This window comes from Salvelinus namaycush, chromosome 1 (genome assembly GCF_016432855.1).
Source record: "Salvelinus namaycush isolate Seneca chromosome 1, SaNama_1.0, whole genome shotgun sequence".
NCBI lineage: Eukaryota > Metazoa > Chordata > Actinopteri > Salmoniformes > Salmonidae > Salvelinus > Salvelinus namaycush.
The window spans coordinates 71,227,462-71,244,239 of NC_052307.1; the positions used below are offsets into that span (position 1 = coordinate 71,227,462).

Here is a 16,778-nt window from a genome sequence, read left to right on the forward strand (position 1 = left end):
TTGAAACTGAAGCAGCAGTACGGCCAGGTGGACTGGGGACAGCAAGGAGTCATCATGCCAGGTAGTCCTGAGGCATGGTCCTAGGGCTCAGGTCCTCCGAGAGAGAGAAAGAAAGAGAGAAAGAGAGAATTAGAGAGAGCATACTTAAATTCACACAGGACACCGGATAAGACAGGAGAAGTACTCCAGATATAACAAACTGACCCTAGCCCCCCGACACATAAACTACTGCAGCATAAATACTGGAGGCTGAGACAGGAGGGGTCAGGAGACAATGATCACTATCCTGTTAAAGCTGTTGGAATTCAATGTCAGTTTGTCAACCTTGATGATGAGTTGTAGATCTTTGTTGATCCCTCAGTGGTTTAAGATTCATGGGGAAATCATGTGATACACTGTGACCAGGATCTGAGTGGAATATAGCCCACAGAGAATGACTGTATTGGATGTCACAGTTAAACCTCATAATTTGACTGGGTCTAGGCTATACATGCAGCAGTGGATAATCCAGCCACAAGTCTGCCCCACAAGTGTCAAAAGTTGTGTCAGTTCTTTTTTCATAGCCTTGTTAAAGGTTAATGGTGCATCACTTTTATGCAGTGCCTTCAATGTGCCGCATCTTCCTCCCGGTCCTCCCTTTTCTACTCCATTTCATCTCAGCCATTTGCATTTTAGGCCCATAGCAGGAATATAGATGGCAAGACATAGGGCCATCTATGGTTTTGGAATGGAAGCGTGGTAGTTCAACCAGTGTATGGATCCTAGGTAGTCATGTAGCTAAGCTTAGCTCGTAACTTGGCAAAAATTGTCGCACAATACACATTATGGAGTGATTCAAGTTTAACATTTTTATTGTCAAGTGCACAAGTACAGTGAAAAGCCTTTTCTTGCAAGCTCTTTCCCAACAATGCACTAATTAATATCAGTAGTACTATAAAAAAGTATAGTATTGACACTGATTCACAGGTATTCTGTGTTATCCTTTCTGCTCACCACCCAGCCTTTGTAACTAAGATCCTGTACAGTAGGCTGTCACTTCCTGTTACTTCTTGTTTTTGTTTTGAATGACGGAGACCTTTGATTTACTTTTGGGTGTAGTGCAATCTACTCCCTCTGTTCAAGCAGATGGGGAATGCTGTCCCTTTTCAAATATCACCAATCTCATTCTCTATTTGGAGTTTGGCATTACAAATACTGAGTGTTTGCACAACCTTTCATAGACATTCTTAAACCTGTCCAAGGCATATTCAAAATGGTTTGGGCATGGCATTCTTTCAGGCTCACTTGCCATGTAAAGGCTATTGGTAAGTTAAACTGCCTGTGACCGGAAGTAAGTGCTGGGAGGCTGGCACTCAGGCTCCACCTTGACGTGTAGTCACTATCTCACCCTGGATTACATACCATTTGCCTTACTATACATTATATCTTCCTGTTTTGATCATGCAAAGGTGCCTTAAAAGGAATGATATTCAGATGTATTTTCTCTGCTTCTCCTTTGATAGCTCACCTTACACATTTCTGTAATCCATCTATCTTTTACATAGGATATACACTCAGTGGCCTGTTTATTAGGTATCTAGTACTGGGTCGGACCCCCTTTGCCTCCAGAACAGCCTGAATTCTTCATGGCATGGAAACATTGCTCAAATGGTATCAAGGGACCTAACGTGTGCTAGGAAAACGTTCCCCACATCATTACACCACCACCAACAGCCTGTACTGTTGACACCAGGTAGGATGGGGTCATGGACTTACGCCAAATCCTGACTCTGCCATCAGCATGACGCAACTGGAATCGGGATTCTTCGGACCAGGCAATGTTTTTCCACTCTTTAATTGTCCAGTGTTGTTGATCACGTGTCCACTGGAGCCGCTTCTTCTTGTTTTTAGCTGATAGGAGTGGAACCTGGTGTGGTCGTCTGCTGCAATAGCCCATCTGTGACAAGGACTGACGAGTTGTTCATTCCCGAGATGCCGTTCTGCACACCACTATTGTACTGCATCGTTATTTGCCTGTTTGTAGCGTGCCTGTTAGCGTGCACGATTCTTGCCATTCCCCTTCCACCTCTCATCAACAAGTTGTTATTGCCCACAGGACTGCCGCTGACTGGATGTTTTTGGTTTGTTGTACAATTATCGGTAAACCCTAGACACTGTCGTGCGTGAAAAGCCCAGGAGGCCGGCCATTTCTGAGATACTGGAGCCGACGCACCTGGTACCGACGATCATACCACGAACAAAGTTGCTTAGGTCATCAGTTTTTCCCATTCTAACATTCAATCGATCGGTAACTGAATGCCTCGATTCCTGTCTGCCTGCTTTGTATAGCAAGCCATGGCCACGTGACTCACTGTCAGTAGGAGTGAACTGTTTTTGTGAATGGGGTGGTGTACTTAATAAGCTGGCCACGGAGTGTAGGCAGTCATAAGGGTTCAGTCAGATCCCCTCTCATCCCTCAGATTCATGATCCATAAATTAACCCTCTTCCATATCAGAGTAAGGGAGAACAGTGAGTCGTAAGGCAGTGGAGGCACACAAAATGTCTTGTCCTCCTTTCCTTCTTTCATTGGAACTTAAAGCCTGTGTGTCAGAAGTCAGCCCAGTGACATATATCCTACATCCCAGGTCCCTGCAGCAGCTCAAATGGACATAAGCCTGTTTTCCACATGCCAGCTCCGACAGCTGTGCATGCTCATATCCAGGTTGCCCAGAACACTTTTCCCCAGCTTTCCAAAAAGGGCATATCTGCCATTAGTATTGCCTTGAAGATAAAAGGTGAAGATAAAAGGGAACTGTAAACAGCTGAACGATGGAGAGAAAAGAGGAATGAAAAAGACTGAAAGAATTGGTTCCATCTGGCGCATTGAGTCAGAGAGCTACGGCGACAGGGACTTGTGGTTATTGTGTAGGGAGTGTACAGCTGCCATGAACAGTGTCAACCTGGGGTGCCCCTGCCCATAAAGAGGCGAATGGAGCTCTGTGGGATGGATATTTAAGGGGCCCGACAGTGCTCAGCAAACAGCCGCCCACTCGACGAAAAGATGTCCACTGGACCATTCTTTAGAAAATTTGGCACTGAAAGTTAAAAGGAGACAAAAGCCAGCCTCTTGCGGCCTATGTGTTAGAGCGAGGCAGAGAGGAGATTTGTATGGACTGTTAATTAGGAATGGAGTTCTCATCCAGGTGGAAGGTCTTTTATAATGCTTTCATGTTAATGGAGACGTTATTCATAGTCATTCTCCTCAACCTAAACACATGCTTGGTCCATGACGACAGGCACATACACCACATGAACAGTTCCAATGTGTCTCCTCCATATAAAAGGTTTATGAGGACCATATGATGTTATGCTAGGGACTGAGTGTCTGGAGTGGCTCCTCCTTCCCCTCTACCATGGTATTTACCCAGTAATTCAACCTCCAGACTCACATCTGATTTCGGACTTCCAACAGCAGTCCCAAAACCTCTTTCCTCGCTGAGAACGCACGGAAGAAAAATGAAATGGTCTTTTGAAGATAAAAAATAATGCCTGTGGATACATGGGCCCATACACTCCTCATGTCCTCTGGTGAGTTGTGACGTCTGGAAATAATTTTCAGAGGTTTTACTCTGCTTTCCCTGGCTGGCTCATGGCTGTAAGTGAGCTCAGCTCAACAGTAGTTTGAAAACCTTGGAGTATGCTGATCAGCAGAAATGGTCGGGAGGACATGTCTGCCAGAGAGGCCGAGACAGAGGTGTAGTAGCAGACTGGAGAACAAAATTAGAACAATGCTTCTATTTCTGGAAGCCATTGTGTCTGTTGTTATTACTTGATTTCCACCAGAGATGTGGTGGTGCTGGATGGAAATTACACCAAGCCAAGGCTACTCCTCCGGAGGTTCATTTAAGTTCATCCATTGTGATGACAAACACTAAATAACAACTTACTGTTATCATCACAGCCCAAACCATGAAAAGTGCTGTGTTCACCAAATCACATTGACATCTCATATTCGGTATGTAACTGCCAGGTGTTGATGAGCAAAGATGCATAGTTGAGTGTCTGAGAATCTTTGTTGGATGATAAAGAAGCTCTTATCATTGAAGCCAGGTGCTCCGAGCTCCCGCCCCTCTCCTGTTCATCCACCCTTTAAAACATAGTCTAATGTGTTAAATACCAGGCCTGATGGACAGGACAAATATTAGCACATTCCTCTATGTGATGGGCTGGCCTGTGGGCCTGTTGACCAGTCAAGGCTGACAAGGCCATGGACCTAATGGCTTCACTATGAGATGAAACATTCCACAGCCCATGCACGTCACACACACGCACACCCACATGCGAGCACATACACACAAACTAGCGGGAGTAGCTTTGTATAGTATTTGTGTGTTTCGGTTACCCGATAAAGGGCTTACTTTTTAACCATGAGTTTTCCCATTCAAGGACATGTTGAAAACAAAGAGCTCTTCTGTTCCACCCCAAACTGTCTCAGGAACACACACAGACTTGCCTCCTCAACAAGCAAGCATAGTTTGTGATCTAATGGTATAGTAAGGACATAGAAACTGGACATGTAGTAACTGATATTATCTAGCCTCATGATTTCCCCCCATAATGGATATGCCTTTTGCTGTAGAATATGGTATGGCTAAGACACAATAGGACAGGTATGAGTTAGTGGTTTGGATGGCAGATACTGTAAGTCATGTAGACAGTTTGGGAAAGAGTAAATGTCTTAGAAAAAATGTTGCCTTCTGTCTGGGGATCTAACTGTAACTGGTTCTGAGGAACCTGACGAGAATAAACATATACCTTGAACATTGTTGTTGATAGATAGGCCTGTTTATTTTTTACTCATGATTCAGAGAGATCATATCACAGGATAGTTATTTGTATTCCTTGTAACTACTGTGGAACAATATTACTTGCTCAATCAGTGTTTTTCTAGTGCACATCCCAAATGTAGGTAAGACAAGGAACTAATCTCCTTTGATGTGGAGTGTTTTCCATCAATCCATCTGTTTTTCCACCTCGTGTCCTGTAGTTCAAACAGAATACTGTATGCATTATGTATGAGCCTCAGTCATGCAGGGTCAGGGTTAACCTGCAGTTCACTTCTGGTTGTCTGTTGACCCCTGGGTGGGGTCAGAGTGGGTGTAAATCTGCCTGCTGTCATCCTGCCTGCTGTCATTCCCCATATGGCACCCTATTTCCTATAGTGAACTACGTTAGACCAGGACCCATAAGGCTCTGGTCAAAAGTAGTGCACTATGTAGGGAATAGGGTGCTATTTGGGATTTAGACCATGTAAATGCAGCATGACTCGACTAGAATGCAGAGGTGGGAGGACAGACAGCCTGTTGAAATGACAGTTGTTAGCTCTCTTTTGTCATAATTCCAGGCTGTGTCTTGTTCATAACGTTCGCTGAATGTTAAGTCAATACTCAAATTACATGTAAATATCTGACAGGTAGGTGCATTCCTGCATAGGTAGTTAACCCTTGTGGGTCAAACAAAGCTGACGTCACACCCAGTGATGCAGTGGTGAGAAAATAGGTGGATAAACTCTGATCGCCTGTCTGTGAAAAAAGTAACGCCTACTTTCAATGCATTTTTCTGCAAAAGGTGAGTAAACTGTCAAGCTAAAATAAAGTGTGTTTACTTGTGTTTACCCTCCACTACACCACTGGTCTCATCTGAGCATCTCTTCCTTGACATTTATAAATTACTGAAAATATAAGTTTAGTATGCAGTGTTCTTAAATCTCATATACCAAGTGCCAGCAGTCAGTATTTTCATAATATGTGTGCAATGCTTGATAATGTGTGTGATGTTAACAGAGAGGGGTGACCTGAGGGTGACCTGAACATTGACTGGTTAGCATCTAGCTGTCCTCTCAAGATGAATCTTCTAACTGTGACTAATGCCTGTAATATGACCCAGGTTATCACTCAACCAGCTAGAGTGCATACCAAAAGTGTTGGATCTGTGACATCCACTTGTACTGATCATATCTTTACTAATGCTGCAGAGCTTTGCTCCAAAGCAATATCAGATTCCATTTGCTGTAGTGAACATAACATTGTGATAATAACAAGGAAAGACAAAGTGCCAAAGGTTGGGCCAAAAGTAATTAATAAGAGATCATACAAAATGTTTTCTCAGGACTCTTGCTGAAGATGTTAAAAATGTATGTTGGTTTGATGTTTTGAACAGAGGCCCATTGCCAAGTAAAGCCCCCCTGCCCAACAACCCCGACGAAGCTGGGCCAATTGTGCACCGCCCTATGGGGGGATCCCGGTTGGTTGTCCCGGCCAGTTGTGACATAGCCTGGGATCGAAACAGGAGGCCTATAGCTTGTTTTTTAATGTGAAGAGATGGTATCAGTCTTTTTAAAATATATTTTTTTAACCTATATTTAACTAGGCAAGTCAGTTAAGAACAAATTCTTATTTTCAATGACGGCCTAGGAACAGTGGGTTAACTGCCTTGTTCAGGGGCAGAACGGCAGATTTGTACCTTGTCAGCTGGGGGATTTGAACTTGCAACCTTTCGGTTACTAGCCCAATGCTCTAACTGCTAGGCTACCCTGCCATGTCCACGAAGTCAGCTGGTTAACACCTTTCTGTTTTCTCCCCAAAGCTCCATCTTGGACTTCTCTGACCCAAATCTCTCCATTGTTGTGAACTTGTGAAGTAGGTTGTGCATATAACCTATATCACTACACTTTTAGAAAAAAGGGTTCCAAAAGGGTTCTTTGGCTGTCCCCATAGGATAACTCTTTTTGGTTCCAGGTAGAACTCTTTTAGGTTCCATGTAGAACCCTCTGTGGAAAGGGTCCTTCATAAAGGGTTATTCAAAGGGTTCTCTTATGGGGACAGCCAAAAAAAAAAAGTGGGTTCTAGATAGGACCTTTTTCTCTAAGAGTGTAGTCACGGGTGCCACATGGTAAATATTGGCTGATTGCACATAGAGTATGAGAAAGGTGCTGAGACATTGCTACAGTGAAAGTTCACCAATTCACTTGTTGCCCTCAACTTGGCTTCTTTGTAATTACATGCTGAAACCTGCCTACTGTTCTTGCATTGCACAAGTAGCCTGTTTATTTAACAATCACTGCCATTTCCTTGTCATTACAAAGTGTTCCGGATACACTGAGTGTACAAAACATTAGGAAAACCTTCCTAATATTGACTTGCACCCCTTTTTGCCCTCAGAACAGCCTCAATTCACCGGGGCATGGACTCTACAAGGTGTTGAAAGTGTTCCACAGGGATGCTGGCCCGTTTTGACTCCAATGCTTCCCACTGTTGTGTCAAGTTGGCTGGATGTCCTTTGGGTGGTGGACCATTCTTGATACACACGGGAAACGGTTGAGCGTTAAAAACCCAGCAGCGTTGCAGTTCTTGACACACTCAGACCACCTACTACCGTACCCCATTCAATGGCACTTAAATATTTTGTCTTACCCATTCACCCTCTGAATGGCACACATATACAATCCATGTATACATTGTCTCAAGGCTTTAAAATCCTTCTTTAACCTGTCTCCTCCTCTTCATCTACACTGATTTAAGTGGATTTAACAGGTGACATCAATAAGGGATCATAGCTTTCACTTGGATTCATCTGGTCAGTCTATGTCATGGAAAGAGTAGGTGTTACTAATGTGTTGTACACTCAATGTAGGTATAGGCAGTAAGCCTCATATTTGGAAACTGTACTGATCTGAAGTACTTCCAAAATTGATACCTAGACCTATAAAGAATCCTGGGGTACTCTACATTTGTTTTGATAGAACCATTAGGATTAACTAAGACACTTTTCAAATGTGTTTTTAATTGCTGTGGTTTATCAGTATGCCTGTCTTGATAAGTTTTCCTTTTTTCTAAGCATACTGTATTTGCTTTCCAGATGTTACAATTAAAAGTGTTTTTACGCGCAGCCAACAGTATTTTTATAGCTGTGCATCTTTCAATAAGTCAATGATTTTTTATTTTTTCATCAAGCTGTAGCAGGTATTTAAAAGAAATAGCGTAATTTTCAGACATCTGATATTCTGTCCAAATTTCATCAAATATTTAATGTGCTTCAGTGGTGGTTGGTGAAGTTTAAACTGAGGGAGGAGGATTATAATTTTTTATGAGCATTGCCATATTTCTATTACAGCGTATTGGATAACTGTCATTCATATTCCATTCACCCAGCTCAATGTACCATCGATAGGTTTAGGCTACTACATGATACTCAAATGCTCTCTACTCCCATAATGAGGTTGCTACAACCTAGCCTATGAATTAAAGTTTACAACATAGGTCACAGGTCGAGAGATAAATGTGAGTAATCATGGTGACAGTGACACATTCAATAACGCCTTGCACACTCTTGCTTGCATCTTGCTGATCTAGGGTGTAATCATTAGTCCAACAGTTGCAAACGAGAGTTTCTATTGGACAAATTCATGTATGTTTATCCCCGTTCCGTTTGCTTCAGTTTTATGAAATGTTTTTCTACAGAATCAGCTGTCTGTGACCATGCAAAAAAAACTTCATATCATAACTGCTAACTGCTACACACAGCCTATATCATTGTCACCATATTAGTTAACATCTAATAGTCAACATAGCTACTAAAACTAAGGTGTTTAGTAAACCCGCTACAATCATGCAGTACAGTGTACAGTCAGCAAGCACTTTAGCAGTTACACCGGTGGGCCCAGGTGGCAATAAATTAATAAAACCAAAAGCTTATCTTGACATGGAAGAGTTCCAGGGTTGGATAGCCATAGCCAGCTAGCTAACATAGCATCCCTATATGTTTGAGCCGGGTGTTTGAGTAGAGCAAACTAGCTAGCTGCATTCACAAGCTAAGTGAAATTGAAAAAAATGCAACTAAATCTCTCTCTTTCTCTTGCTTCTCCTTCATTTTTAAAGAATTGATTTGTTCAAAACTGTTTAACTATTTTCTTCCTCTCTCTTTATGTCAACTACCTACCAGATTTTATGCACTGCAGTGCTAGCTAGCTGTAGCTTATGCTTTCAGTACTTGATTTATTCTCTGATCCTTTGATTGGGTGAACAACATGTCAGTTCATGCTTCAAGAGTTCTGATAGGTTGGACGACGTCCTCCGGAAGTTGTCATAATTACTGTGTAAGTCTATGGAAGGGGGTGAGAACCATGAGCCTCCTAGGTTTTGTATTGAAGTCAATGTACCCAGAGGAGGACGGAAACTTGTTGTCCTTCGGCTACATAATGGTGCTACTCTACAGAGTGCTGTTGAGGCTACTGTGGACCTTCATTGCAATTCAGTGTGTTTTAATAAATTATTTGGTGATGTGAATATGTTTAGTATAGTTTTATCTAAAAAGGATAACCTTTTTAAATGTTTCATTATTTTTATGAAATTCACTGAAGATGATGGTCCTCCCCTTTCTCCTCTGAGGAGCCTCCACGGATGTGCTTTCATGTTCTGTTTTTGTCACATGCCTTTTAATGTTGATGACTGTAGTAAGTGAAAGCATGTACAGATGAAACTCCAGTATACCTTTGGGTACTTATGGTTGTGTGCACAGAAATAAATACAGACCAGAGCCTATGGCTGTGTTTGAGTGTAGCCTAATCACCATCACTGTACTCCAAGGCTCACATTCTGAATACCTTGGCTTTCCCTGCCTGCAGAAGATCCGAATGAACCAAAACAACTGCAGTTGTTAGGATCTGTCAGGATATTTTGGCAATTCCCTGTGCTGCTGGATCAAAATGAAGACGTATGCTCTGTCCTCTCAGTCCACTAAAACAGGAAATAGATGACAGCAGGAATGCCTTCTCTCCTCATCTGTCTCTATAGGGCTCAGTGCCGTCTCTCTCCTCATCTGTCTCTATAGGGCTCAGTGCCGTCTCTCTCCTCATCTGTCTCTATAGGGCTCAGTGCCGTCTCTCTCATCTGTCTCTATAGGGCTCAGTGCCGTCTCTCTCCTCATCTGTCTCTATAGGGCTTAGTGCCGTCTCTCTCCTCATCTGTCTCTATAGGGCTCAGTGCCGTCTCTCCTCATCTGTCTCTATAGGGCTCAGTGCCGTCTCTCTCCTCATCTGTCTCTATAGGGCTCAGTGCCGTCTCTCTCCTCATCTGTCTCTATAGGGCTCCGTGCCGTCTCTCCTCATCTGTCTCTATAGGACTCAGCTCCATTAGGGCTACTGCTGCTTCATATAACTACTTCCTTTAAACAAACAGCTTCTGACCAGAGCCCAGCACCCTCCCTCCTATACACCTCTGATCTCTCTGGATTTTGTATTGACCTCCATAGAAACCAAAACACTTTGGAAGAGGGGTTGTGTCAGTGCTGAGACTGTATTTTAGATGAGAGTGGCATTTGAAGGGGGGAAATTGTGCAGGGACATGTGGGCATCCAGGGACTGTTTATGGTGAAATGACGGCGTGGTCATTTATATTTACGTCATTTAGCAGACGCTCTTATCCAGAGAGACTTACAGTAGGGAGTGCACACATTTTCATACTTTTTTGGTACTGGTTCCCTGTGGGAATCAAACTCCCAACCCCGGCGTTATAAGCACCATGCTCTACAAACTGAGCCACACGTGATCACGGGTTACTAACACGGGTTCCTCTGGGTGCTGATGTCTGCCATGTCATGGACACCACAGAATGTGTGGCGTTATAGAGAAGTGTTGAAGAAACAACACATTTGATCTGAACATCCATTTCAACACAATAATACATGAATATATAATAAAGATGTTTTGGTGAAATGATGATAATGGCAATGATATGAACTACATTATCAGGCAGAGAAATATGCAAGACTAGAAGTCATTACCCTTTGATTGAATATAATGTTGATCAGAGTAGTGTAAATGTGATGGCCCGTTTGGCTCACATGCCGACTAGACCAAGCGTGCGCGTGCGTCCGCCATCGAAATATCAGGTTGAAATATCAACATGAACTCTGAACCAGCTATATTAATTTGGGGACAGGTCGAAACACAAGAAACATTCATGGACATTTAGCTCGCTAGCTTGATGTTGCTAGCTAATTTGTCCTCGGATACAAACATTGGGTTTTATTTTACCTGAAATGCACAAGGTACTTTTTTTCTGTATCTTTGTAGAATTTTGACCCATTTTGAGTCTCTACTACGACAGTTAATCCACAGAGGGGAAAGGGGAAACATGGTTAGTTTCTAGTAATCTCTTCTCTCTTCTTCTTTTTCTGTGGACTTTATATGGCGGTTGGCAACCAACTTTAAGGTGCATTAACACCACCAACTGGAATGGAGTGTGGACCTCAGTTCATCTTTCAATCACCCACGCGGGTATATGCTCCTAAAAACCAATGAGGAGATGGGAGTTTTATTTTAGCGCCTGGCTACGCAGACACTTGTTGAAGCACGCGAGCAGTTAGAATGAAATGATTGAATAACATGTATGTGTAAATGTATTTTGCAACGCTTGCACACGTAACGCGGGCGATGTGGTCATCATGTCAGTCAGATCAAAGAAACATGTCTCTCTCTGTTTAGCCTGAGTTCTCAGAGCCTTCAGCAGCACACAAACTACAAGCCCCTAAAAGTAAAATCTGCAGTAAAACACAGCAAGGCTTTTTTTTCCTAGCCCTCTTGGTGAACACGTTCATGGGAAGAGAGCAAGTCTGTTAATCTTGGCTGCTCTAGTCAAGCAGAGACGGATACAAACACACATTCCAATCAGAACGGGATGGAGTGTCTCCTCTCTTTAGTTGGCTCTGCTTTGTTTGCAATTACTGGCTATTCTTGCCCACTTCAATCTCAAACAGCGATTTTAAGGGTGCACCGTAATTACAATTTAGAGATCGTGCTCTGTAATTTCTTTAATTCTACCTTTTAAAGTTTTGTGCTCTCTAAATTGATGGGAAAACAATGGAGTGAGATTGAAGGTTTCTTTTAAACAAGCCCAGATCTTCTGTCCAACTGGCCTGAATGATTCAGAAATATTTCTGCCGTTTCTGTGACAACCAAAGACATTTGTCTTCTGTTGTAAGACTTCAGGGACCATTCTCATTTGGAGCGGTGACCTCATGATTACTGTATTTCCATTAATTTGTATGAGAAGAGAGAGAAAGAGGTGCTGGATTAACAGAGCAGAGCCTAGAGCACAGATGAGTCCCTCACACAGCACAGCCCTTTCTCTCCTTGGTTGTTGTACTTTATGCTCTGGTGTTTACTCACACTGTTAGGAATCCAGTGAAGTCATCCATCTGATATCTGATATGGCACTCCCATGGCTAAGATTAAGCTCCATATTTGTCATGGTTTTGGCCAAATATGCACAGAGCACATTGACCCACTTACACTCTCAAGGTCTCAAATTCAAGTGTGAGTGTTTTGGGTAACGCTTTATTTCACATAACTAATTTTCTTATTACTGCAATATTTTAACAGTAAGTAATGAATTGTTGTGATTTATAAACAACATGTACACTGCTACAAGTATACCCTCACCCAAACAATCACAAAGACTTCAATCTGTTGGATGCTGATGTATTGTCCATGTTATGGCTGGGGAGTTTCATGTGTTGTATCCTGTCTGTCTATCAGGCGAGTGGGCGGTCCGAGGGTGACGATGACTGCCAACAAAAGTTCCAAGGCTGCACCCCGAGCAAGAGGGGCTAATGTGCCCCGGGACATCCCCGACAGGTCAGTTACATCCCCACCAGCCTCTAAGCCAGGGGGAGGGACAGGGTGGAGGGAAAGGAGATGGCTCTCAACATGCACTATGATGTCAGTAATAACCAGTGCAGGTGCTCATATCCTTTATTGCCTCAGTCAGGACATTTTCTTCAGGTAGTAAAGCTATTTTTGTAAATCTGTACCGTGGGATCCCACTATGTGTCTGTGTTGAGTGATACACTGCATGCAGTAGGTGACATGGCTCATCAACCCACAGCTGTTAGCGTTACGCAATTATTAATAAGGAAGTACTGATTGTATTCTGCAGTATTCTGTCTGCCTTTTCTCTAGAGCAACAGGGATAGGACTAGTAGTATCTGCTTTTGTAAGCCATCCTCTACATTCTGGAATAGGGCCCCATTCAACAATAAACTCTTTGTGGTCTGAGCAGAGGCTTGTTTGAGTTACCATGTTGAGAGATGACATCTTCCTCCTGGAACAGAGAAACAAACAGGGCTCGTAATGAATGTGCTGGCGATAGACTGTTCTGTTTTGTGATCAGTCTTTCCCTTCAACACTATATATACACACACTGTGTCCACTGAAACTAGGCTTAGAGTGAAGATTTAAGATCTACGGGAACTGGCATCAACTGGCATGGAATGCTTACATCGGACTCACAGGGGTGCAACTGCAAGCCTTCACCATCTGCTACTTGGTGTGTAGTCTGTCAGAATGTTAGTTTACCAAGTGCTACATGTCCTTGTATAACACAGCAGTCAGTGGCTATGGCTCTGACATGTTTTAGTTGGATCTCTTATGTGAATAACCTTGAGAAAGGCTGCCAGTTGGAAGCTAGCTACAGCCCTGGCTGGTACATTCACCCAGTGTGAAAACACCATAGCCTGTGAGGAGTTTAAACATGACTACCACTGACAGATATATTTTTTAAGATAAATAGAATTTGTGCTGAGTAGTTGTTTTTCTGTTACCTCACCATGTCTCCTGAGTTAGCACCTTTTTTTCTAAGAGTGTATCTATCTAGAACCTAAAAAGGTTATTCTGCTGTCGCTATAGGAGAACCCTTTGAAGAACCCTTTTTGGTTCCATGTAGGACCCTTTCCACAGAGTGTTCTACATGAAACCCAAAAGGGTTCTACTTGGAACCAAAAAGTGTTCTCCCTGGAACCAGGAAAGGGTTCTCCTATGGGGACACCCGAAGAACCCTTTTGGAACCTTTTATTTTAAGAGTGTAGTTAGCCCTGGTCTCTTTATGATAATCTACTCCGGTTACATCAAGTGTTTGAATCTAATAACTGTACCCCATCGCTCATCTAACAACCCCATTCGAGATAAAGACAGTTCTCTAGAAACAATAACACTCCCTATCTCTGTTACCATCAACACTCACACATTATGTTTGTATCGTTTTGACTTATTAAAAATTGCACAAAGTTAAGATGATTTAAGAGAAGAAACTGTCATTTATACACAGAGAGAGCACAGTTATATACTTGCCCCCAACTTCCCACAAGTCTCTACCCCCCCCCCCCCCCCCCCCCCAAAAAAGAATGATTCTGTCGGTAAATCACTTGGCAGGAAAGAATTCTGAGAAGACAACTTCTCATTAGATCTGGGAGGGGTGCAGCAGGGCTTTGATGGGCACTTCTTTTAATAGAAAAGATTATTGCTGAGAAAATAAATTAAGTCACTGGAAAGCTGGATATAAATCTATAAAAAGGTAAAAGGAAATGAAATAAAACACATTTATGAAAGGAAGAGGGAGTGTGTCTTGAGGGTGAAGCTCAAAGTGAAATGGAGCGGATGTTAATGGCTTCTCTTTTTTCTTTTTGAAAATCTATCTATTTATCTGGGTTACTGGAAGCCCTCCTGTTGTGGCCCGGTCTATCAACAGAACAGGAAGTGACCTGTGGTTGATATGATGTGCCCTGGCTGGAGGACAGTGGGTCCAGGACCCAGAAGCCAGGCCGTAATTGGCACCCAGCTCAGTACATGTGTGGCCGCCACAGTTGAAGCTGCCCAGCGCCAGCGCCAGAGCCAGGCTTGTTTTAACAGGCCCAGTCCTGACCACCAGAACACCCCCACAGACCCCAACCACAACGCAGCTATCCGTACTGGAGAATTCTGCACTTGATGTTTTCCTTTTGTGTGAAAAGGAACTTACAGGGGCTTAATACTGCAGTCAAACCAGCTTTTTATGACTCCTGGAGTAATCTTGGCCAAGGCGTGCCTAAGGGGGTATTTTTGAATGTGCGCTGTTATTCTACCGGCTGATTGCACTTAAATTTGGGTATAATGGTCTGATGGCTGGATATGGGGTGTTTGAATCGATATATTACACAGGGTCTGTTGCTATTTGAAATACATCTACAGTGATTTTACACTGGGGCAGTTTTGACTATCACAATGTAATGGCTGCTGCTAGGTCAAACAAGAACCAGACTGAATTTAGACTAAACTAAAATATAAATGCAACAATTTCAACGATTTTACTGAGTTACAGTTCATATAAGGAAATCAGTCAATTGAAATAATTTTTTTAGGTCCTAATCTATGGATTTCATCTATGGGCAGGGGTGCAGCCATGGTTGGGCCTGGGAGGGCATAGGCCTGCCCACTTGGGAGCCAGGTGTAACGCAGGTCAACTAATGTTGAATACTTGTTATCACGTTTCAGGTAAGACCCAAATGCAGACTGTGTTGAAGTAACAATGTTTATTGCAACAACAGGGGCAGGCAAATTACAGGTCAAGGCAGGCAGGGATCGATAATCCAGAATAGTGGCAAAGGCACAGGACTGCAGGCAGGCTCAGGGTCAGGTCAGGCAGGGGTTGATAATCCAGAGTAGTGGCAAAGACCCAGGACGGAAGGCAAGCTCAGGGTCAAGGGCAGACTGCATAGTCGGGCAGGCGGGCTCAGAGACAGGACAAGCAAGGGTCAAAACCAGGGGGGCGAGAAAAAGCAAGACTGGGGAAAAGCAGGAGCTGAGAAAACCGCTGGTTGACTTGACAAACAAGATGAACTGGCAACAGACAGAGAACACAGGTATATATACACAGGGGATAATGGGGAAGATGGGCAACACCTGGAGGGGGGTGGAGACAATCACAATGACAGGTGAAACAGATCAGGGCGTGAATTGTTACTAGTGAGATTCCAGCAACCAATCATATTATATTATATTGTGATATGTTTAAAAGCTTACAGCTATTACAAATCATCTGTCAGAAGCTGCATGACGAGCAGTTTATTTTGAGCCAATCAAAACTCAATATTCTCTCTTAGTCCCTCTCCTAACCTCACGCTCTATACCAGTTGGCTCCAACATGTTGAAAAGGAGCTAGAATGGAACATGAAGAGCTACCACCATTCTATGGAAGAAAAACTATGTTTCAAATCGAAGTGAGAAGTTGTACAAAACTGAACTAAAAAGACAGAACCAGATATTAACACTTACTTATCTATCCAAACGTACTGTGAAGGGGTTGAGGGAAAGATTGACCCCGGGATTTGGTTAGGTTTAATAAGGAGAACGAGCCGCTAGCGATTAGACTAGCTAAGCTATTGCTAGCGTTTTGTGCGTGTTCATACTGAACCTAGCATATGCACTAGCCGTTAACATTTAGGCTAGCTCAGCTATCGATCAATTGAAATAGCAAACATTAGTGATCATGCTAATCCTGCATGGCGAACTATTTTAGTTTTCATACTTTTATAAAATGTGATTAGCTATTATCATAATCCATGTTGGTACACAGTTATGTTTTAGATGACTTTATAAGAAATGGTGTATAGGTGTAAGCACTAGTACTTTCCATTTGCCCAGGCTAGTCTATTGTTCAGTCCACGTGAGCCTGGTGCTGCAGTTGTGTAAAGTCCTTTGCATTGCTCAGGCTAGATTATTGTTTAGTTCACTTGAGGCTGGTGCTGTAGTTAAAGTGTAAAATATTTTGACTACGTTTTATTTTATTATTCCTGTAAGACATTAAAGCTAAGAGCTATATTAATGTTTATATGAAAGGTACTCATGTTATATATATTGTGTGATCCTGTTTGTAAAACAGCCGCCCGAATCCAGGACATCCATGAGAAAATTTGCATGCAAAGAGGT

At 42.8% G+C, this 16,778-nt stretch overlaps 1 protein-coding gene across 2 annotated transcripts in view; it reads left to right on the forward strand.

Moving 5' to 3' along the window:
* LOC120048238 (DENN domain-containing protein 2B-like) overlaps positions 1-16,778 on the forward strand; it is a 76,649-nt gene that overhangs the window by 8,941 nt on the left and 50,930 nt on the right. For both annotated transcript variants that reach the window (XM_038994052.1, XM_038994043.1), the window contains exon 2: positions 12,576-12,674. In XM_038994052.1, coding sequence (XP_038849980.1) covers positions 12,601-12,674 — 74 coding nt within the window. In that variant the 5' untranslated portion in view covers positions 12,576-12,600. The remainder of the gene's footprint in view (positions 1-12,575; positions 12,675-16,778) is intronic.